The sequence below is a fragment of the Cottoperca gobio genome, chromosome 23 (assembly GCF_900634415.1).
Source record: "Cottoperca gobio chromosome 23, fCotGob3.1, whole genome shotgun sequence".
NCBI lineage: Eukaryota > Metazoa > Chordata > Actinopteri > Perciformes > Bovichtidae > Cottoperca > Cottoperca gobio.
In genome coordinates, this window is record NC_041377.1 from 4,346,028 (window position 1) to 4,370,551 (window position 24,524).

At 41.6% G+C, this 24,524-nt stretch overlaps 1 protein-coding gene across 1 annotated transcript in view; it reads right to left on the minus strand.

Annotated features, from left to right (window-relative positions):
* Positions 1–24,524, minus strand: part of pcloa (piccolo presynaptic cytomatrix protein a) — a 57,417-nt gene that overhangs the window by 11,701 nt on the left and 21,192 nt on the right. Inside the window, 13 exon segments of the mRNA XM_029462532.1 lie at positions 1,097–1,123; positions 3,508–3,638; positions 3,772–3,822; positions 4,369–4,553; positions 4,878–4,942; positions 5,125–5,233; positions 8,504–8,629; positions 9,976–10,051; positions 10,332–10,414; positions 11,026–11,073; positions 12,708–14,778; positions 16,663–18,185; positions 18,517–22,612. Of these exon segments, the coding sequence (XP_029318392.1) occupies positions 1,097–1,123; positions 3,508–3,638; positions 3,772–3,822; positions 4,369–4,553; positions 4,878–4,942; positions 5,125–5,233; positions 8,504–8,629; positions 9,976–10,051; positions 10,332–10,414; positions 11,026–11,073; positions 12,708–14,778; positions 16,663–18,185; positions 18,517–22,612 (8,591 nt within the window).

Sequence of the window (24,524 nt, forward strand, 5' to 3'; positions counted from 1 at the left end):
ACATGCAAAAGCCCTGCAGGATAGTGGACCACCACAATGCAGTAAGCACAATACATTGGGGACAATGTAGACAGTAGAGGGGAGAGAATGAATGTGATGCACATTGTTTGGACGGTAACAATGCATGGGCCTACGTGCATGGACGGCAGGGTACGATGTCAGGGCGCGCTGCAAAAAAGTCCATTTTGATGTCCATCAAGTCATTTAGTCTCATAAAATGTTGATGTCCTCAAACATGTGAAAATGTATGCCAGTATGGAAAGAGAGGTTGAAATATTTCTGATAGAATTGTGTTAAGTGCCAATAACTCAATCAGGTAAATCATCACTGAATTACAAAGAAACAATGAAAAACTTAATCCTCTAAAAAGTGTATTTGCATAAGAAACAATCTGACTTTGCTGACTAATTATTTCACCTGTTTTGAGGAAACATTTTACATCACAGCAGACTCACTGGAATAGAATGAATGACTTGGTAAGATGGATGTTTTTTGCAGTTTGTAGGGTTTGATTTAAGATCGTTGGATATGAGTAAGTCAGTAACAGTTAGTTTGGTAAAGACAAGGACAATCTACTGTATTTTGGAAAATAATGGGATGAATAAGGACTGCATAGCAAAATAATGTATTGAATGTGGCGGAGCATGAAGGGTACAGAACAATGTCAGGGCACGATGTAGGACATTACTGACGGATATTAATCACAAGACAGGGACAAACTAAAGGGTTCAATGTTAGGATATCAAATTACAATGGTTAGGAACAAAAACAAGACTACCAGGAACACACAACAATTAACTGGGAATATACGTTTATTTTTGTTATGTTAAAGAGATGGGAAGATGTAAATATTTAGGGATTCAACTCCTCGAAAATGCAATGCTAAGCCTAGAGGTGAGTGGAACATCATGAGATTATGGGGACCGGGGAAAATGCACAATTTAAGGGAGTTAGTGGAACTGAACAAACTGATTTGTATCAACAAGCTTCCGATCAGTTAGGAAAACAATTTGGACGTTTTGTTATCTTCACCAAACTGACAAACCAAATTTGAACCAAAACAGAACCAAAGTACCAAAATGGTCAAGTCACATACCTGGCGTTCTGGACAACCATGACCTGACTGAGAGGGTCCAGCATGCATTAAATATAGAGAACATACAGAAACAATAGTCAGAGGGAGGTGGGGGGTCAAAGAGTGTCTGTGGACTGTGAGTGTGTATTTGGGAAGGGAAGTCAACTGTAGATTTAGTGTGGGATTTATTACGTGTGTTTTTAGGAAAGGGGCTTCTGGGGGAAGTGTGGTGTGCTGCAGCGGTGGGTTTGATTGTGTGCGTGTCTTATGAATTGTGTTGAGAGGGCTTTCAGGTGATGTAACACATCCATTGGCAACCATAGTGGAGATCTGCTGTTCGTGGCACGTCAACAAACTAATCTTTATCTCTTGAATGGAGTTCAAAGTCATCGGTACTCCTTTTGTACGTAAACACAAAAATCTACTTTGTTGCATAGTTTGTCAGCCAGCATATTATCGTAACTTCACCGAGCACTACTGTGTAAAGTTCAAAGTGGTATTTTTATCTTGGCTGACCTAAACTACAGGTTATAGTGCGACAGATTCCCACATGTGGACACAAATGTACAGTCATTTATCAAACTTTGCCCTTTCGACTTCAGCGGGAATTATGCATCCGCAGGGATACGCGTCAACGTGAAAACTAAGCAGAGAAGGGTGTTATGGGTAACCATAGGTTGCAGAGGAGCAAATGTCGTGCCAAGGTAGTTACCCTCTGATGAGCCTGCATGCATTCAGTGAAGATGGACCGACATTACTGCGCTTGGATTTCACCTAAGTAAATGAAAAATACCAACATGTGGATTGTTTAATTTAGCGTTTAAGTATTGCTGTTTTATCAACAAGGTTTTGCAAAGCAACCTACAGTACCTTGACCGTGAACACATTAGCAAATCTAATAATGCATCTTTTTACAACACAACACAATGAATGTACTTGTCCTACCAGGCTGGACATGCAGTCTGCTAAAAATATTTAGCCCCCCTCCATAATGCAGTCTCTCTGCCCTAACATCAACTATTTTATGTTGTAAATACTTCAGGTCATGACTAATAATAACCTTGGCAAAAAACATATCCCCTCTCTATATATAGCAAACACTTTAACAGATAAAGTGGTTTGTTTACACCTGTCTCTAGGATGAAATTGATTTCCATTTCTTGATTACTTCAGCGTTTACGTTACATTGGGGTTTGCTGAACGGTGATAGTTGGTGAAAGAAACAAACATGCGAACGTGTCTGAACGAGACCCGTCCGCCCACACGCAGCCTGGCGAAGCATAATTCCAGCTTTATACACATTGGCATGTAAATGTGCATCGCTTTTGTCAAATAAAAACTTTCCCTCTTTCCTTGCTGCTATGTATTAAACTATTATTTATAACCACCCGTTTCACTGCAGCAGCTCCATGTGGTTGCCAGGAGATCTGTGATGCAACTGAAAAGCCCCCGTATGGATTGCAGTCGGTGCTCTGATAGCCGCGAGCGTGTCCAAGTATACACACATGTAGCATATACGCGAGTATTTGCACACATGTGCTTGAGTGTATGTGTTACCGTAACCCCTTTCAGTAGTGCCACTCTCCTAGTCCCTTTAGCGTAACCCTAACCCGGTCTAAAACCCACAGTGGCGTTTGCATCAACACGTGTCAAACTGAAGGCCTGCGAGAGTGGCGGCTGCGAAGCCCACTGCCGTATATTATTGCTTTTATCTGAAACGATCCAAGGGAAAAAAACTCTCTCTCGGGACCTCAAACAGCAGAGTAGGTGGGAGAGGCAATTACATTACAGCACAATCACAGCGAGAAAGGAAGCCCTGGACTTATGAGTGTGTGGATTGTATTGCAAGTAAATATAAGAGCTATTGATTTTGACTGCACTAACACCTACAGTAGAACTCCCATTAACGGGGGCAACATCCACACACGGGCAACTTCATATCTTTTACATAATGTTTGTGTCACTCAGCAGCGATAAGGAGTCCCGTAACAAAGATTTCATATCACATGACGCCACTGGAACTACATCATAGAACATATCATTTGATGGACCTGATGTGCAGTGTATAGGTGCTATGGAATTGATATCAAAGAAAGGTCATGTGCTGCACATTGAAAGATGTCATGGTAAGCCAAAATCAATTGTAAATCGATTTTAAAATGAATGGAAATTAGGTTTGAGCTTAACAAAGTGGCTGCCTCTGTAGCCAGGATGTCAAAGTCAATGTAAGCAGGTATAGCACTTAAATTACTTCTCTAATAGTGGCTGAAAAAAGACTATGAGAACAGTCACATCTTACACACTTAACTCTAAATCAACACAATCGTTACAGCTAAAACATTTTTCTCATTCTGTATCATAATCCTAAACCGAACGTGTTCCTGTTCTGAACTACTAAAGGTGTGCTTGCAGGTTCCAAATCCTAGACTCACCCTCTCCCTGGTAGGAGATACACTTTAACAAACGGGTCAGAGTAGCCATTGTTGTCCCGCTGGGCGAGGTTTCTGGCCTGCAGGACATGAACGATCAAGTTGCCAAGCTGCTTGTCGTAGTGGATTTGAAGCTGCAAACAGAAGCGCATTGAATTACAATAGATTCTTGCTGAAAGATACAGCAAAACTAACAGTGATCATATTCTATACACACATCTAATCATTTAAAGTTACAGAGCTTTTACATCCTTTTGTTTCACAGACCTGTATCTCTCCAGAGACGGGCTGGGACTGGATCTTCATTCCCTCTGCAGTCTGTAAGAAACAAAGAAACATGCTTAGATACTGCTAGCAAACATCTGTAGGTGGATAGTGGTGGGTGTTCATTCTGTACACTGTGCTCTGTACTTCTCTGTGCTTTATGCAGTGCTAGAGGCTAAACAAGTTAAACTCTTGAAATTGATGCATCTGTGCATTTTTAGATAGAAACACGTTGTGAATTCTTATATTTTATTCCTTACTGGCATTGTCACAATTATTTGCTAAATGTTATATAATAAAAGAACTTAGTGTAAACTAAATATGTTCCCCAAATGCTACGTTCAAACAGGGAAAACAGAATACTATACATACATCTCAAGAAATGGTTTTTAAGAGTGATAATTCCTGCTAAAGCTCCCCGGGAAGTTCACAATGTTGTAAGTTAACAAAACAAATGCGGAAACCGCCGATTCATGAACCAGAATGCAATTTGTCCAATGATATTGCACCTCAGGGATGTACTAAAATGTGTGACCAACACTATTAATTCTTAAAAAAATGATAAATCCATATTAAGACAAACAAATAAACCCTCCTCGCCTTGCTGCTGTGGCGTTTCTTGCTGACGGAGGGTGATCCTGGCTGACCGGGGCTGGAGGGGGCTGAGGTGGTGGGGGGCAGGCCGGAGGAAGAGGTGGAGGTGGGAGCCTGTTGTTGGGACACCTTCTGTAGTTCAGCCGCCAGTTGCTTGGGGTCAACACCTGGAGACCTGGGAGGTCTGTCACCTAGAGACGGTCACACAAGATGCAAACAAAACAACATCATGAAAAGACAACTGCAGGTTGGATATCAAGGTTTTACAGTGTGGTAGCTCTGGGAACAATCTAATGGAGCGTATTGCAGACAGGAAAGGGAAAATAGGCCACAAGTAAAGCATGGCTGAACTTGAGAAAAGAGAGAATTGTAGATGAAAGCGATATGACAATGAGTGTCTGAAAATGGCAAGAGATAAAAGTTAATTGGGAAATACTGAGAAGGCAGGGATGGTGGTGGGGGAAAAGTGAGAAGCAGCGATTGGTGGTTGGGGTTATAGGAATACTGTAGCTCACCTTTGCTGTGCTCCTGGAAATCCAGGTGGTCTGAATCTTCAGAATCAGCCAGCATGTTGAGATCACTGAAAGACGGTAAAAAATGATGTGTCATCGAACATTTTAAATCAAGTAGAATACTGACATAGACATAGAAAACTGAAGAAAAATAGTAGATAAAGATGAAGTCATTATTAGATCAAAGGGATGACTAAGAAAATATAGAAATAACAGAAGGGTGAAAGAGACAGAGAGAACTTATACTCACAGTCTGACACACACTTCTGCTTCATTGCACGGCTCCCCGACAAGCCCTTGTACCTCTTCATAGGTTTTCCCCGTCAGAAGAACACCATTCCACTCCAGGACTTGCATTCCTATACACAATTACACATTTGCACACAGCCATGCACACAAGAAAACAATCAAAAATACAGTCCACTTAAAGAATGTCTGTAAAAGCAAGCGCTTCTCCTCAAACCAAAACCAAATCAAAGCCTTGAAGTGAGTAGCTCTTTAAATGATTACAGAAAAATAAATTCACGTTGACCCCAATGAGGGACCAGATTAGGGTCTAACATCCATCCTTTGATTAAATTGAAAAACAAGCTTTGATTCTTTTTTTTTTTACTCAAACGACATGCGTCAAACTGCAAGCCAAAACTGGAGAGATAAATGCTGGTGACTGCCCAAACAGCAGCCGTGTGACAAAGCTGCTCCTGGAGCGCTCTGGCACAGAACTGTATTAAAATGAACTCAGAAAATGGCTTCATGTTATTTCAGTAATAAAAACTATAATTTGAAGAAAAACATTTCAAACATGATGCATGATGGCCTGGAAAGGACACAAAATCCAATCAGATTCTAATGTCTCATAGTGGGAACATTCATTTGTATTTAATGCAGCATTGAAAGCTCATATGAGTCCATTCAGCACATCAAAGCCACTGCATCCTCCAAAACACACCCTGCACACTGGCAGGACTTACACGGATTGAAACAGCTCATCAGGACGGTCCGTTTGCGACGATACTCACGAGCTGCATGTGTGAGTGACAGGGAAGCTACTGTAGTTTCACCATAATACAATTCATCAAATTGTCGTTCACACTCTATGGCATGCATGTGTGTCGCAGTTTGCACACATTCAAAGAAGCTTGAAATCCAGTGAGCAGACAAACAAGCAGGTATTCGTACACTCGGTGTCTCTCTGTGACACGATGCCTCTGCGTTGGCTGAATCTGACAACATTTATCCATATTCACACCACAGAGGGTGAGGCGACGTGTTCCCACTGGCAGGACCAAAGTACTTTACAGCCATGCTGCTCAGTGTTGATGACGGGGTTACGGCTGTTATCATTGTTTAGTTTTCCTCGCAGCTAACAACACGGCAGATGCATCTTGAATCTTTGACTCAACAATCATCAACTTCTTTCTGTACATAGAATGATAGTGCATGAGACTAGATGGCTGAGACGGAGTGAGATTACAGTAACATGTGGCAAAAGATTGTAGCAAAAATCAGGGAATATGTATATATAAAACTCTACTGACCTTAGAGGTGTAAGAAAATAACGATACACTTGAGTACAGTTGAAAGAAACAGTATGAAACAATAACATATAACAGTATGTAAAAGTTATGGTAATGAAAACAAATCTAAGGTCCATGAAGTGTTTGGGAAATTAAGCAGCTTGCTGAATCCTCTGCCCTTTCCAAGCATCCAGCGAAAAAAAAAAAAATGACTGATCATGTTTCATGATTTCTAAATAAATAAATAACACATGCTGTACAGAAATAGAAGGCTCGTGGTATTGATTTTACAAAAAGTTTGACCTGAGGTGATCCACATTAAGTGATATAAAGCTAATGTGTCTCATTCATTTAGTAAACAATGGTTTAGTATTTTTTTTAGACACACTTGCAGTGTTGCTCTAGGGAAGTTGATGTCAAACAAGTGTGGATTGCTGTGAAATTCGCCAGATTTTCAAGGTCCCAAGAGAAACGTATGTAATAACTTGGGGGATCCTCAGATGGTCTAGCACCATTATCATATCAAGATTTAAATTTGCAAACTTGCAAACTTGCAAAACTAATAACATTCATTCCCGTCATCCTCAGCTGTTCTTTATGTTTAGTGCTAATTAGCAAATGGCAAGTGTTAATATGCTAACATGAAGACGATTAGCATGAACAATTAGTGGCTCTATTAGGGATCTAATAACTCCTACTATGTTGTAAATACCCCCATTATTTCCACTGTTCTTATCTCCACCAGGAAATAATGAGACAGTTAGACAGCGTCTTTAGCATGGCGGCCCAGTGGCTGCTCTGTAGGCTACGTCGCCTCCACTAAGCGGGCAGACAGAAGCACAGGCTGCAGGAGGAAAACACAAACTTGAATTCAGAAAGTGTATGGTTTGTCTGTTTAATAAAGACAACAGGTGTAAGACTATTTACTTTCTTGACATTTTGTGAGCCTATGAAATGTATGAAACGCCAGGGAGGGAAGAGAGGTCGCCGCTGCACCGCATTGATTACACAGTCACACAGGTTTACATTCACTTCGGGACAGTTAAAATTGTTTTTCGGGACAGTTCTAGGACACCTGTTGGAGATTGCACTCTACTGAGTGGACCTTTCTAGTTCCCAACTGTATTTGTTTTATTTGTATTGTTTTATTAGGCTGTTTTCACTGGAAACCTTTTAGTATGTCCTGATAAAGAAGTGAAGAGAGAAAAAACACAGCAGAGAAACAGCAATGTAAAAGGATAAAAGAAAAAAAGGAAATGGAAGGAGACACAAACAAGAACAGAAAGTGCGAAAAGGATTGCCCACGCTCAAATACACACACACACATCCACAGAGCACAGACAGATGGGTAGAACACTGCACAGGCAGTATTTTTCTCTCTCTCTCTCTCTCCCTATCTCCCAATCCATAGATCACCAGTGTGGCAGCTTCAAAAAGGCGCGGGGCAAAGCTTTACCGATTGTTCGACACCCTCAAAGTGGCTCAACACAAAGATTAAAGGAGACTGTGAGCAGACAGATGGACTAGGAGGGTGAGAGGGTTAACTGTTCCCAGACTCCCCAATGTGAAATCAATACCACCTCATGAAATCTGTTCTTGTTATTATACCACACAGACATTTATCCTGAGGTGGTGTCAGTAAAAGGTGTGGAAGGGTGAAATCACAGGTCATCTGTGGGTTAGTGCACAATGGCTACTTGGTGAAGTAACTGTAACTGTTGCAGTTGCAGTTTCAAGCTACTGTGCATGAAACAGAAGTATAAAGGAAAATAAATATTCTGGCACATAACCCCTTGTAAAACCCCAACGTGATGTTTTTTTCATAGGAATTAAACAAAGCAGATATACCATGTTAAATCAGTGAGCTTTAGAGGTGCTGGCAGACATATTTTGTTGTTAAATTTGAGCAGAGCCAGGCTAGCCTACCCCTGTTTACAGTCTGTGCTAAGCTAAGATAACCAGCTGTTATCCAGTAGTTTACTGTACAGGACATGAGAGTTGGTATCAATCTTTCTATTCCCCCATAAAAAATACATTTTCAGATTATCCTTTCTGATTTTCTTTTGCTTTTTACCTACAAATGAAGTAGAATTTTTTGGTGGAAGAGCTTACCTTCAAGAATCTTTCCTGTTTGTTCTGCAGCTCCACCTGGTAGGACTTTGGCAACATAAGCTCCAATGTCTCCATTACTGCCAGGGACCTCTTTCCCTCCAACCACACGGATACCCAGACCATTTCCTGTTCAGGACCAAAAACAAAGACCGATGAGTGGAATTATTAATTAGACTATAGTCTTTTGTCCACAAACCCATGCAGACTCACCAATACAAACAGAAAAGGAGAAGGTATGGACACAAGTGTACAGCCCTATGAGGCCAAAATAGCCTACAGTAACTACATATCCCCCCTAGCTAAAGCGTTAGCTTAAGCTACAACCAAATTTACTTGCAGATTTCTCCCTACCTGTAGGCCTAATTGAAAAGATATCCACTTGGATGAACCAGCATCTTGGTAATTTAGTTCATCATTCCACAAAATGAGGTGGTACAGTAGTTAAATCCAATCATGATGGAAACACTAAAGGTTGCTAGCTTAGCAGAGTGGCAGTTTTGTCACCCCAGCTTTGACTCTAGTTAAATTCTTGTGACTTGGTTAAGCTACAGTATAAAAAAATGTTTGAGGTATGTTTACTGGTAGCTATGCAGGTACATAGTCAGCCTAAACAGATATAAAAATTAAGGCATTACAACCTTCCTGTTACTTAGTCTGCTGGCCAGTTAAAAAAAAAAAAACTTTATTTAATTCCTTCTGTAGTTACTTCTCTTTGCCTTTGTAGAACAGTAGACAACAGCATGCACGCCAACCCCTCTACCGATTATCCACAAATCACATATGGCTCTATCATATCCCTCCACGGGTCACACATACAAAAAGCCTTCACCTACATAGAAGCATAACCCCATTTAACATGGTTATGGAAGCATGAACAAAATGACTGAGGCAAAATGACTCAATTCTGCACTGGGTCCTCCTAAACAAAAAGCTTCCTTTGTGGGCTGTTTGTTAATTGCATAATGCTGAGTGTGAGGGATATGCCATTTTGAGCTTGGCAATGACTGATGAGCGTGGAAAAGAGCCAAATCAAAAGAGAAGCCAGGAAATGACTGCCTGCTATAAGTCTGGAGAAATGGTGTGATGGAACGTAATGGCAGGGGAAGTGACTTGCCAGTTTGTTGAGATATGGCGTGAATATTAATTAAATAGAATGCATGAAGCACACCAGTCATGCTCTGTACACTTAATGGGACATCATGATCCATATTAATGTCAACGTTTACTGTATTGATACTTTATGGGAGTCATTTCATTTATCCTTAATTTTGTATCTATTTTATAATCATTCAAATTGTGTATGACAGTAAACAGTGCATGTTTGATGCAATCAGTAAGCAATGGGGTCAATAAAATATAATGCATGCGTCACAGTCAATAACACATTAGGTTGCAATTCACGCCCTCTTTAAATGCTCTTAACATGCGGTTTTGCTGTATCAAATTAAATGTAGTAAAGTGTGGTACTTTACCTGAGACACTGCGGTCTTTGGGATCCCTCTGCAGTTTGACCCTGAGGTGAGGGAAGGGGTAGTATGGGCCTTTCCCCTGTGGCCCACACACAAAGTAGATATGTCATATATGTACAAGGTAAATGGGAAACAGTTAAGTATGGAAGCTTTGCAAACATTGACATATATGCAGCATTTAAGTGGCTTGCGTTAACGTACATATACAGTACATACCAGATGGGCCTATAGATATCCAGGTGATTGAATGTGTGTGTTTTTTATTACTGCTTTGGCTTGGTATACAATACATGCATGGATTTTACTATAGTGCAAGCGTGTACAGCGTTTGTGTGTGTGTGTGTTTTTTCCTGTTTCACCTGTCTCTTCTCGTGTCCATTCTCTGACCGCCCATCTCTAGGTTTGTCAAACCAGTCTGTCTCTTCTCGTCTAAGGTGGTAGGCTTCAGGGATAAAAACAAGCACTACTTCAGAACCAATCTGAGAACTTGGGAGATTTTCATCTGACTATATAGGATGGACTTCTTCAGTTCATATAAGGGTAATTGCATTACATTAAGCACAATTCAATTCATGAAAGGTCTATACTAAAATATGAGGAAAACAAGGGCCAGCATTAAAGAAAGAGTTAATTATTTCACTTCCTTGTGAAAAGGGGAATGCCAAGCAACACAACATTTAGGGTAAGCTGAAAAATGCAGTTTGAGAGTGAATAGAAACAGTTTTAGTACAGTATGTATAGTAGCATAATTTAAACCTATAATGCAGTACTTTTCTATAAATGTAAATGTTGGGTATGTAAAGATTTGCAATATGGATAACTCCAATTGTTAGGAAAGCCAATGTATTTCTTCTAAAACAGTATCAGTACAATATTATCATGACATTTTTGTCAATTAATAAAGAATTGCAAATTAAAGAAGTATTCATTTGCCATGTTAAGAGTGTCTTTAATCTCTCCAACATATATAGTCATAATTTTATGGTGATGTGCATTTGACTTGTGGTGCAGGTTAGTATGTTAGCTAATGGATGAACTGAACTAATACTCTACCATTGGTTGCATCCTCTCTGTTCAAAGCCATCAGGGAATCACTTAGAGCTGGAATCAAGGCAAATGGGTTTACATTGCAAAATTACGGGATCCGTATGAATGTATTTACAAGTAGTTATGCTGCATTCAAGACAACTCAGAACTGGGATGTTTAAATGTTTAAACTAAAAGGATAAACAGTGGTACCGCTATTGAAATCTTTCTAAAACTGTCACTTTTTGCATCCCTTTTTATGAAAACACTGCCCTCAGCTTGGAGGCCAACTAACTCGCTGCTGCGTAAGTACTAGATAAAACATGTGAATCATTGTAATAAAATGGTTTTAGTCATGACTGGAAGAATACGTTTATAGAATATTGCTTTTTAATTTAATTGATGATTTATGGCTTTTACTAAGCAAAACAGAAGTAAACAGAGAGTTAGACAAATGTTTTGACAAATGTTTTGTTCTTGGTTAGATTAAGAAACTGTCCAGCACATTTTACAAACACTGTGTCCTCTTAGTGATTACAGCTCAGAATACTATATCCTTTCCGTAAGTGTAGAACAAAAATAATAGTAAATGTTTGCTCAGCAAATGTTATTTAAATAGTATTCTTATTTAGATTCAGATTGTTACATGTTTTAAAATAAAAAATATAGAAAAAGCACTAAAACTTTGGGAAATCAACTACAGTAGAAAGAAATGTATTCCATGCAACATAAAGTCACTGATGTATCACAATTCAAACAATCAAGTATTCACGACAAGTCATGCAAGTTAAAGTTTTATATTTATTACACACATATAAGTGTTGCAACCAAATATCATGCATTTTCAAAAATACGACAGTACCCTGCTTGAAACTATTATTTTCCAGGAATGTCATTATAGTATATTGTTCTTGCCTAGAGTTTGATATAAGTTAACCCAAAAATATATTTATAGACTTAAATATGACGATTAAATATGCCAACATTATCCACCATCGACGTTACTCATCAACTATTGGAGAATCCCAAATCATAATTCATGTACAATCTGCTATGTTATTACAATATGTGCTGTTTTGAAGCTTAATTGTAAAATAACTGGTTCAACTGACATACTTCTTTTGCAATTGGGAGGCACTTTTTCAGTGTATTATTTGTGGGAATTATTTTTCCTAGCTCTAACTCAAGTTTTGAAGGATTATTCTGCTATTGTGGTTCACGCCTTGTATGTTTAACAAGCAGGATTGGAAAGACAATGAAAATCAAATTACCTACATAAAATGCAGACTGCCACAAGTGAGCAATTACTATTTTAGGAGGTGAACCTCCCATAAAATGTAGCTGTAATAGAAAGTTAGACTGTACGGTATCATGCAGTGACAGATATTGGAAAATGTTACACAATATCTGGAGTGCAGACGAAAACACAAAACACAGCATGCATAAAGATATATTCAACGACATAAAACAAAATATACAACGGCATGCATTTACACCAGATCTCAACTGATAGACCAAAAGTACTGACACCCGAAAAAAAAGTAAAGAAAATACATTCACCAAAGTTAAGATTAGACAGATGCAAACTTTCAATAAACAGCTAAATTGTATAAACAATAAATGCAAATAAAACAAACCATAACCAGACACTCTCAAGAATGAAACATTAAGTAGGAAAAGAATGACAATGTGACATGTCTGTTTTTTACCTTCACTATCTGACATGGTGCCCTGAAGATCATCCATCAGCACATAACCCCTACCCCTGGTTGGTTCTTCCCTGATATGTTGCTGCTGCTGGGAGTCCTGCAAGGACAGGCAGGAACCAAACTGATCCCTTGAATCCGCTGAGATGGGTGGCAGAGGTCCCGCTGATGCACGGGCCATGCCCATTGGCTGCCCAACAGGACTTAAAGGACTCTCTTCCTCCGAGTTCTGGGCCACTATGGGTAGTCGGCCACGACCACTTTGCACAATGGGAAGGCTGGTGGGTTTGGTGCGACCAGAGGGGGTTTGATAGCTTGGTACATCTCCAGATGTTTCACCGTCCCCTTTGAGCCTCAGTGAAGAGCTGGAAGGGTCTCTTTTGATAGACAAATCAAGGCCATAACAAGATGTGGGTCTAGATGAGGGTCTTGAGCGACTACCACTGGGATAAGCAGAGTCCAAACCTAAACTCTGGCCTAAGTTTAGTGACCCAGCCAAGTTAGCACCCAGGGTAGATCCTAGGTATTTTTGTTGCTCTGCAATATTCTTACGAAGGCCGAAAGTAATCTCATCTTGCGAGAGCCGGCTGGCTCTTGCTGATGCACTGGTAGACCCAATATAGCTGGTATAATCTGTCTCCAAACCTCTGTTGTCTGTACTAGAGGAATACTTGGTGGAGATTTTAGGTTCTATCAATGGAATCGTATGTTTTTGGTACAACATTGATGCTGGGAGTTGTTTAGCTGCCTGCTTCTCTAGAGTTAGTCGACTGATGCTGTACTTGTCTGACTTTGGATAGTTTCTTTGGGAGTAACTAGAAATGCTAGAGCTGGGCGTATAGTAATGCTGGGAGAGCCCTGTCAGTTGTTCTATGTTTTCTGTGCCACCCGTACTTCTCCTAAACTCTTGCTTGAGCTGCTGCTTCAGGAGTTTCAATTCGTAGGGTTCTTCCATTGTGTCCTCTTCATCAGGGGTCTTTCCAAAAGTATGGAGTCTAGAGGTGGATCCCAGATAGTCTGTAGACCCCAGATCTGCAGCACTCCTACGCAACAGCTTCTCTGCCTTGGCCAGCTCCCTCTCGGCCAGACTGTAAGATGAAGACATACCTGTGGAGCCCTTAGCCAGTTCTGCAGCATCTTCCAGCAACATGTAACTCCGAGGTGTATGGTGATCTACATCTGTGTAATAGGAATCAGAGACAGCTGACATTGGGCTACGTGCCATACTTCCCACCTCCAAGGCTCTGAGGTCAAGGTGGTTGCCATATTTGTCATACTTGACTCCCAGGTAAGCTGATGATGTGGGATCAGGCTGGCGGCTAATGACATCATATTTAGTTGCATCTAGCTCTGAAAGGAGGGCTGCTTGTCTGGCAGCTTTCTGCTGCAACAGGAGCATCTGGTGGTAACTCTGCTGCTGGGAGCTAGTGAGTGAGGGGACAGAGGAGTAGAGAGATTGAGATTGGTAGGGCTGAGGAGTCTGGTAAAGGGACTGCTGGTATTGGGTTTGATTGTATTGGTACTGGGAGTATTTTCCATACTCATGCTTGGTTTGAGGTGGTACAAACTCATCCAATTCTGACTGGGGAGCTGTCCTGGGACGTTCAAGACCATGACTTTCAATCTCCACATCTTCACCACTCCCACGGCCACCTCTCGTCTCTCGGATGTTACTAACCTCACTATCTGACATGTAGTCTCTGTCCTCGGCAACACTCTGTAAATAGGCCCTTTCCCTTTTCTCTCTCTCCTTCAGTAACACATCTTTTCTACGATTAATACCCATCTCCAAATACCTAAGCTTGGCATCAATCTCTTTCTCTTCCTCATCTAGTTCTGCTTGTCTTTTGCGGAGCTTGGAAGATTCACGCTCCACCAGATTTAGCTCACGATCAATGTCTTGCAGTATCTTGGCACGTGCCATGTTGGAATTGCGGCACATTCTTCGGCGGGCCGAACCAGTGCTGTATGCTGTCTGGCCAGTAGTTGTTGACTCATCCTCTGACGGTGGATTAGGGAGAGTCCTCTTCACCTTCTTTTGAGTGCCTGTTGGTGTGCCACCTGAGCCTTTCCCCTGTATGAAATGTAAACAAAAAACTGATTATGGCTGTAGGAAATTTTCCTAATCCCCAAAATAAATGAGTCAGCTGGTTATGTAGTCCTCAGAATTTGAAAAAGAATTTCTCTGAACTGTAATAGTATAACATTAACTTGAGATAATTGCTCAATTTTTCAAAATTCAGTTGTCATCGAATTAAAAAAGTAGAAAAGGGCATAAATTCTAGTCTCTTTATAGTGTTAATATAGAGTCACGTCTATTAATTAGGATATAAACTAAACATGGTGTATTTGAGTGGAAAACACTTTTTTTCACCTTTTGTGCCTCCCTGTAAGATATGCATTCCTGCCCATAAATGTTACCCAAAACTCACAAAGAAGTAATTTATTCACATTAAGCCTCTATGGATGTCTGACAGCTCAGTATTTTCCAGCAAGCTCAGCTCATTTCTCATCCTTTTATGTATGTATGAGAATCTCAACAGTGAATTGCCCAGGCAGAAAACTGACTTCCATACCTCATGAGGGCCAGGAGCAACATGGGATGCCCAAGTAAATATGTGTCACCTATTCAATTGTTTCTTTTTCTTTTCTTTCTGTATATGTTTTTCTATGCATGTCCACAAATCAAAATCGAATCGAATTGAGACTTGGTTTCAAGTATCTACGACCTTTCCTAACCCTAGCCAAAGGCATTAGTCGGCCATATTTTCAGACCAAATGAGTTTGCAAAAATGTTCACAACAGACATACACCATTAGACTCTAAATGGCCTGAAACGCACTCATAACCACCACCCATATTTTTTTGGGAGGTACCGGGAAGCTTTATTGACATCATCCTTGATTTTATTTTTAAGTACGATCAGATCATTATTTCTGTCACATAGATGTTGTATTTTTACTATGTTGTTTATTCTGTACACACGTCATCTATTACACGTCTGTCCGTCCTGGGAGATGGATCCCTCCTCAGTTGCTCTCCCTGAGGTTTCTTCCATTTTCCCCTTTTTTATTTTAGGGAGTTTTCCCTTGTGCGGTGAGAGGGTCTAAGGACAGAGCGTGTCAGATTCTGTACAGTCCGTAAAGCCCACTGAGACAAATGTGTAATTTGTGATATTGAGCTATATAAATACATTTGATCCCTTGGGTTAAGGTCACACCAATGTACAAGATGGAAAGAGTAGCATTGTATAACCTAAAGTTTAATTAATGGAGAGCATATGCTATCTCAAGCATTAGATTGACTTAAGTATAATTAGAGTTCATTGGATTGTGTGAGTGCAGCAATCTGGGTGAATCAACGCCTCTAAGGCCAGCTGTGTGGTGAACCAAAATTGCAATAGTATTCCCAGAACCTACCATGCATATCCTACAGTATGGTGTGTAAGCTTTCTCATGCAAACTCTTGCTGTGGGGCAGGATAGCTAACCACTGAGCCATTATGTCACAAAGGATGGTATTGTTGGTGATGCAAGACACTTGACTTATTGTTAGTTTTACATAGAGCACTAATTTCTGGACAGCATTAATTCACAGAAATAATATCTAAATAGGTATGAGGTGATCTTCTCTTGTTTCTTTTTTGCACTGGACACATATTTACTCATGTGTAAGTACAGCACTCACTTTTATGAAGAAATGGGCTCAAGCTGGAAATACTTGTCCAGAAACTATTTGCACATGATTAACCCTTAGATGCATAAGTGGGTCAAAAATGACCTGGTTAGGTTGTTGTCATCTAAGAGTTAACCAAAAGAACAATTTTAAGGACATTAACATTCTCATCTTCTTACAGTAAAAATAATAATAATAATATAATATATTTTGTGTTTTTGTTAGCTAGCGCCTATGTTCATTCTTATATGTATGTCAATTAAGATGATACATATACTACTCACAGTGTAGCTATCACCAGACGTTGCTCTTTCTTCTCCTGTTGGACTCATGGGCTTAGGGTCAGACATGGATCTCTGCATGACTTTTGGTCCCCTGGGACTCGGTGGAGAGGATTTTGATGAATCTGTACTTCTTAGCTTTTGTGGGCTTGTATCACCCAGGGATTTCTCATAGGATACAAACTCAAGGGATTTGCTAGGGGATATACAGGGAGATATGGGGGAATATAGCACATTGGGAGATTTAGGAGGTGCTTGAAGAGTAGAGGAATCAACTTTGAGGTTAGTAGCCTGGCCTATTTCTAAGGGGGTAGGTCGTTTCTTTGGTGAGGTCCTTTCAGAGTCAGATAGCTCCATCCTGGTGTCCATAATAATGTTCCCCTCAGTATCTGTTTGTATAGAAATCTCAGTGTGGGCTTTAAAAGACATCTCTGACTGCCCACCCCTATCACCCCTGGCAGTGCGTGGCCGGCTTTGTCGGGTTCTGGACTGAGCCTCCCATTCATCTTGATCTTCATCATCAGTCTGCACACAACTGTCAACACTCTTTTTAACACTTCTCTTTTTTCTCCCTGCAGTGTAAGCTTTACTGACTGCCTCATCTTCTTCATCTGTCTGGCACCCACTATCCGTGATCTTTCGGGACAGCACTGTGCCATCAGGTCCTAAGACAACTGCCTCCTGCACGCCATGCCCTGGAATGTCCCCACCTGGGTACATCTGACGAAGCTTTTGCTCTTCCAATTGCATGCGCAGTTGCTCTTGGAGTCTTTGAATCTGCTCAAGCTGCTGCTGTTGCTGGGCATAGGTTTCTTTCTGCATCATAAGATGAGCCTGTCTTTCATCTTCTTGTTGGTTCAGAATCTGCTGCTTCATGGCCTGCAGCTCCTCCAGTTCCTTCTGCACCAAGAGCTGTTCGTGCTCTCGGAATCGCTGAATCTCCTGGCGCTCCCACTCTAATTCCTCAGCTAGGCGCTGTTGCTTGAGTTTCTCCATCTCTAGTCTCTCACGCTCTGCCTGATACTGGCCATCCCCAGGAACCATGGGGGAAGACAGAGCCTCCAGTGAAGCAGCTATGGCCTCCAGGGATGCATCAGTGTAAGAATCAAGGGATAAAGAGGTTGTTCCTGTTGCGAAAGCAGCAGCACTACCCCTTCTAGAGATCTCCAGATTGAGTGGGGCATCTCCTTGTTCTTCTGTTGCAGTAGTGGAGATAGTGGACAGGAAACTATGGGACCTTGTAAGTGGCAAATTCTGAAGGTTGGACAAGGAAGGCATGGTGTCGCTGGTATGCATACCTGACAGAGTGTTGTATGATGTACTAAAGATGGACCCAGGTTGGTTGGTAATGGCATACGTTGATGGGATTGGTGTGGCAACCGAGGAATAGACCACCCCATTTGATGACCTCAAGACGCTGCTTGTACCAAAGAGTGTACCAACAGGACTTGTGACTCTGGCTTGGGAATAAGGTGGAATTGTCATTCCTGCATAAGCCCCTTTCTTGGAGTAGTCAACAGCTTCACCTGTCAAAAAGTCAAAAATATCAGTTGAGTCCAAATAACGCAGACTTTTTAAATGTTAAAGCAAGCCATGCCTTATCCAAATAATGAAAAAAGGTGGAAAAGGGAAAAAACTCCAATGTTTAGAAGTGCAACAAGTTTAAACAAGATGTACAGTAACAGCATGCAGGCACATGCAAAAAAAAGAAAAGAAACAATGAACAAAAATATTAATTCTCCATGCAAAACAAAAAGAAAAGCATAACAAACCAAAAAATGCCACGTTAGCCATGAATGAGTCGGGGTAGTTCAAAGTGACATTTAAGTGACAGGTCTGCAATGTCACTCCACTGACCTGCATCAGAAATCTTTGCTGAGGTAAGATCTACTGCACCCTCTGTGGTACCACTGAAATTATAGCTGTTCTTGCTCTTGTAAAAGAACAGGCCAGCTTCGGCTAGGTTAGTGTCTGACATCGATGGTTTAATTCCACCAAATCCTCTCATGCCGTAAGGTGATCGGTCATACTGGTAATGGTCATCACGATATCCAAAACGATCTTCAGGCAGGGGTGTGGTCGGTTGCTCAGTAGTGCAGCTTCCTGCAAATGGGAGCTTGAACACAACATCACAGCATACCGCTCTTTTTCCTGCAGTCAAATCCACTGGTTTGCCATCATCATCTGTGATTACAGCTGTGACCGCTTCTGCAGAAAGAGCATCCACTGATACCATAGTGTTAAATGGTTTTGTTGTGCTAAGGTCAACAGCTCCTGCCACTGTGGTTGTACCCGTAGTTAATCCATTGGCAGCACAACTTGTAATATAAGTGGGTGCAATAGTCACAGGGGTGCTCTGGAAAGTTCCTCCACCTGTAGTTGATCCAACTGAGAGGTTAATAGGGGTCTCTGTACCAGCATGAGTGGAGGGCTGAGAATCAATTGGTCGATAAACAATTTGAGAAACAGGCTCAAATGCTTTGTTTTTTGTTAGCTGAAGGGGCACTGCAGATTCTTGAGAGGTGTCTACATTGTCACATTGCTGGATTGTGGCAGCACAGGTCACAATGGTGATGCTATCAGTCACTATAGAAACAGTGGATGATTCAGCACTGAGGTTGACCACAGGTGACTGCACTGCACTGTTCTGGCGACTGATTTCAGTTGCAAAAGAATGACGTCTTGTGTCTGGGCCAGCAGACAGATCCACACCATTCATGTCTGATGCTGTGTTCACCTTCATAGTCCTAAGATCTACCACCTCAAAAGGTTGGAGGGCCTGTCCATTTTGTGCTGGCAATTGGGGCTTAGGTTTCTCCATGGAGATTGGGACACCATTTGCCCTTGGAGCTGGCACTGGTGGCGTTGTCCTTTCATGTACAACAGAGACAGTGGTCCTTTGTACTTCGGTGGTCACCACTTGAGAGATCAGGTTAGGCATAACCACAGGTGGCTGTGCCGACGCAGATATAGCCTCAATTATGTGACAAGAACTAGATACGTGTTTTTCTGGGCCACAAATCTCTTGACTTTCAATAGATTCTGTGACTCGTGTGTATGCCAGAGGCACCCTGGTTGTTAGAGGGGGGGTTGGTTGTGGATGCTGTTGTGGATAGGATTGAAGTTGGGGCTGTGGTTGGTGATAATTTTGAGGCTGAGCTTGGCGTAAAGGAGATGCGGGGCTAGAGGGAGCTACAGTTGAGACACTGTCTACAGGAGAGCTGGGCTGAGATGGCAGTGTGATGACTACATATGTGTCACGAAGGTTGCTGGCATATCTTGGAGAAGAAGGAGACTTTGGTGAGGGTTGAAACTGCTTACTCTCAGAAGAAGGGCTCAGATTTAGGGCAGTTATGTCAGTAGGACCAGTGGGAAGTGCATTGGGTCTTGATGGATATGAGGCATGGGCAGGTGAAGAAGGCTGTGAGCCAGGCTTTGGTGCAATTGGTGGTTTTACGCCATGTCCTTGTCGGTGGCTATCCCCAATCGCTACATGAATGGATGGCTTAGGGGCAACTGGAGGGGGAACATGAGGTTTGTACATTGGTGTAACTGCCTGTCTTGTAGGAGGTCCTTGGGCTGCAGTCATAGCCACGATCTCTGGCCTGATTGGAGTTGCTGAAGCCTGAGGTGGAAGTGGAACTGGGGCTTTCCTTGGGAAAACAGTAGGTTTTGGTGGTGTGGGAGGAGGCAGTGGTGGTGCAACAGGTACGTCTTCTTTTTCCTGAGAATTAGCCCTAGACAGGACACTAGGCTTGGGGGGAATAGGTGGGGCAGTTGACACTATGCTGGGAATACCTGGTGTGTACTGAGGGACAGTGGGCAAGGGTGATACACTGACAATTACAGGGGTTGATGTTCTTGAGAGTGCACTGGATAAGTCAATAATATCATCCTGGGATTCTGCAATTGTGGTGTGAGCTTGCAGATCTGATGTGGGTGATTGAGGGGACTCGGTAAACACTGTTACATGGTCAGTTTCCATGGCTGATGTGTCTGATACGGCAGTTATATCCTTTTCCTTTTTTATCATACTCTCGTCATCAGAAGACAACTCTCCTGAAGAGCACTGTGTCACCTTTAAGTCTGGAATGGGATGGAGTGCTCTTCTAGATGCAGTAGCTTCCACTTCTGGATCCTGCTGAGTTGGACTTGTTCCAGGAGTCAGTGCTCTTTTAATTAGTTCTTCATAGGCAGTTTCAGCATCCAACAATGGCTTCCCATCTTCACCTAATGTTACTATGCTGCTTTTGGAGAATGTATTCTCAGCAGGTTGCAACACAATTTCTGGGTAAGTGCTTTCCATTTTAGGCTGCATATTTTCATATTCCTGCTCCAGTTTCATGAATTCCTTCCTCTTCTTTATCATGTCTTCATAAACTTCATCTGGTGATCTCAGTGCTTTGGGCTGAGCAGGAACAACAATCTTCTCTGTCTCCCCCAGATCAGCTGTTGAATTTTCAATAAGAGATGCATAGGCATAGTCTTCAATAAGCATGCCTCCGTAAAGGGACTCTTTTCCCGGTTGAATCTCGCCTTTGTCATGTGTTGGAGACTTAGCCCTTAGCATTATTTCCTCATAAGCCTCATCAGCAGATTTGAGTGTTTTCTTCTGTGGTTTATTAGTGTTTTGATCATCTGTTGGGGAGTGAAGAGATACCGATATAGGCAGTTGATAGGTTTTCTGAACTGCTGCAATCTTTGCAGGATGGATTTCAAATCCTTCAGAATCAGATTCAATACTAGGGGAGAAATCAGAGCAGGATGATCGCCTGATTTCCTCCATCTCAGCTTCTTGCCTTAGTTCTTCTGTTGGTGAGGCATCTTCAATGGGGGAAAGGTTGCTTGGTGGTGTCTTTGGACGCTCTCGCCTCCTCTGGGCTCGAATCTCTTCTTTGTCTTTCTTGGATTTCTTCCCAGAGCCCTTCTGCTTTTCTTGCTCCCTGAGCAGCTCCTCTTCTTCCCGTAACTCTTCTTCCTCAGAAGAGTCTTCAATAGTTGGCAGCATTTGACCAGGTTGTCTGTGTTTGGCTTTCCTGTGTTGTTTACCCTCACCAGAACGGATATGGCTGGGACTACTACTGTCACTGTCTTCATCCAGTGATGAGAGGGATGTTGGGGATGTCCCAGGAGTGAAGCTGGATGCATGTAGACTGGACGACCCCTCACCTCTAGATCGATCATCTGGAGAGTCTGTAAGGCTTTCCATTTCAGGCTCTCCATCATCATTAGGTATACGTATTGGGCTGGTGGTTGAAATCAGCTCCATAGTTTCAAATTTGCGAACTCCAGTACCACTATGACACTCCTTGTCATTTGTTTCATGTCCCTCCTCTTTGTCTAGATCAGGTTTATCCAAAGAGCCATAGAGTTGTTTATCTTCATCATCTGGACTTATAGTGCTTTTCTTGGTAAGTCGCCTGTTTTTTCCTGATGTACTCCTCTCTACAGCCTCTGTTGTCTTCTGTTCCATTTGTTTCTTCTCATTTCCTCTGATCTTGCGCCTTATTAGGTTTTCCTCATCAGACGGGGAAGCATCCTCATTCTCACTCATTTCCATTATCTGTTTTCGGATAAAGTCCTCATCATCCCCAGACATTGGACTCTCTTTTCCAAAGCTTTCACTGCTATCATCCAGGGAATCTGCCCTTACATCCATGGGAACAAGGAGCTTTTTCTTCGTGGTGCCTTTGGTATTCTTGTCAGAAAGTTCTCTGTCATCTTCCGAGCTGGGTGAACCAGGTGAGAGAGGAAGCACCTCTAATTTACGTCTGGTCTTTAGAGTGTCTGTTAGTTTCTCCTTGTCATCCTTTGGTTGCGTGTTTGCTTGGGCCTCAAGAATGGGAAGGACTGTGCTTTCCAGCTTGGCTATGTCTGATGGGCTGGTGGGACTGCTGTCCATGGCGGCCATTTCTTTTTCTCCAGGCTCTTTCAAAGTCTCCAATGTTTTCACCTGTTGGATTGAAATAAGACAAAATTATTTATTTTCCTCAGATATTGCAATAAATACATGAAAATATCCAAAGTGGGATTTTTTTTTACTTGATACACGTCAAAAAATAACAAATTGAGATTAAAATGTGATTTCAAGAACATAATAACAATTAAGTTTATTTGCCAGCAACCACACAAGTTCCACTGTTCAGGTATTTGTCTGTAATCAAAACATTCTACTGAATATTGCAATGTTTGGATATTCATTTTCAGTGTGGGACAATATTTCCAAATAACTGACAATACAGTTTGTTAAGTTGTTAAATACAGCAGAAATAAAGTAAGTGATACAAAGATAATCATATATTATCTACCACTACGAGTGCTAAATTCTTTGGTCACCTCAGCGACTGCATCTTCATCACTGGGCTTTCCCAGAGGCTGAGCTACAGCCTCCTTTTTCTCCTGTACATTAGTGTTCTGCTCCTTTGGGCCATTGTCCTGCTCACTAACTAAAGACAATGGGATTTCAGGTTCTGCTACAGGGACTGGAGCTACTGGTACAGAAATACCTTCATTTTCAAAAGCAATCTCTGATACTTCATCCTTCTTTGATATTGTGTTCTTTCCTACATTAAACTCTGCAGTGCTATCTTTGTCACCGAATGTGCTTGTCTCCGAGTCCTGGATGTTGCCAGCAACAGGTTGTGACTCAACCTCTTTTTTTCAAGTTTTTCTTCCTTTTCTTTGATTGACACCTTTTGCTCTGCAACTTTCTTGAGTGGTTTCTCACCACTGCCTGTCAGAGCTAACGTCTCCCTCTCTACTTCAAGTTGATTTTCAGCAATGCTGTTTGTATTTTGTGAACCAGCTTCTGCCTCATCCTGAACTAGTTTCTCCTCACAGGCTTTATCTCTGACTTGTGTCTCACTAATGACAGCTGAGGATGACACCATCTCAGCACTTTGCATTGATTCCCTGACATTGACGTTTTCTTGCTCTTTAGAATCAGGAGTTGGGAGAACAGATGTAACCACTGCTTTCTCAGATTTATCATCTGCTTTTAACATTGTATCTACAGATGTCTGCTTTTCCTCTTTCTGTGCTACACTCTCTGCTTCGCCAATTGGCTTTTCTTTCTCCTCTGACTTCTCTGGCAATGATAATGTCCCAACAAGGCTTTCATCAGCAGGTGATGGCTCATTCTTTGTTCCTGGTTCAATGTCTTTATGTATCGGTACATCTTCTTTTTTGATTTCTTCAGCAACAATAAGAGCTGGTTCTGTTACTGTTTCTTCCTTCTCTATTAGAGGACAAATATTCTCAGTTTCAGTACAGGAGGGTGCTACACTCGATTTGACTTTATCAACCTTCTCGTCTAGAGGTTTCTGGTCATTTGCCTTCTCAACTGTTTTCTGTTCAATTGCCTCTTCTCCAAAAGCTTTCCCTTTATCAGCGTTTACCTCAATAGCCCTCTCTACAGCTGCATTCTTCTGAACTCCCTCCTCTTCAAAGGCTTTGCCAGTAGATGCTTTATTCTCAATTCCTGCCTGCTCAATAGCCATCTCCTCAACAATTTCTTTTTCGACAGCTTGATCCTCAATAAGTTTTTCTTCAGCAAAATCCTTCACTGTTTTCATCTTAACTGATGTTTCCTCATCGGGTATTTCCTGCTTATCTGTTTCCCCTTCAAAAATAACTTTTTCAAAAACTTTATTCTCAACAGTGTTCTCTTTTGCTCCTTCAACTGGAGCAACAGGAGGTGACTTATCTGCTGGATCAATTGTAGTAGGCTCCACCTCTTTCTCTATGGGTGAAGAACTCACAAGTTCTACACATTTTACTGGCTCTGGTTTTAATTCCTGCTGGGTCTTGTCAGGTTTAGGGGCCTCAACGTTGTCAACAGGAACTACCTTTTCTTTAACTTCAAC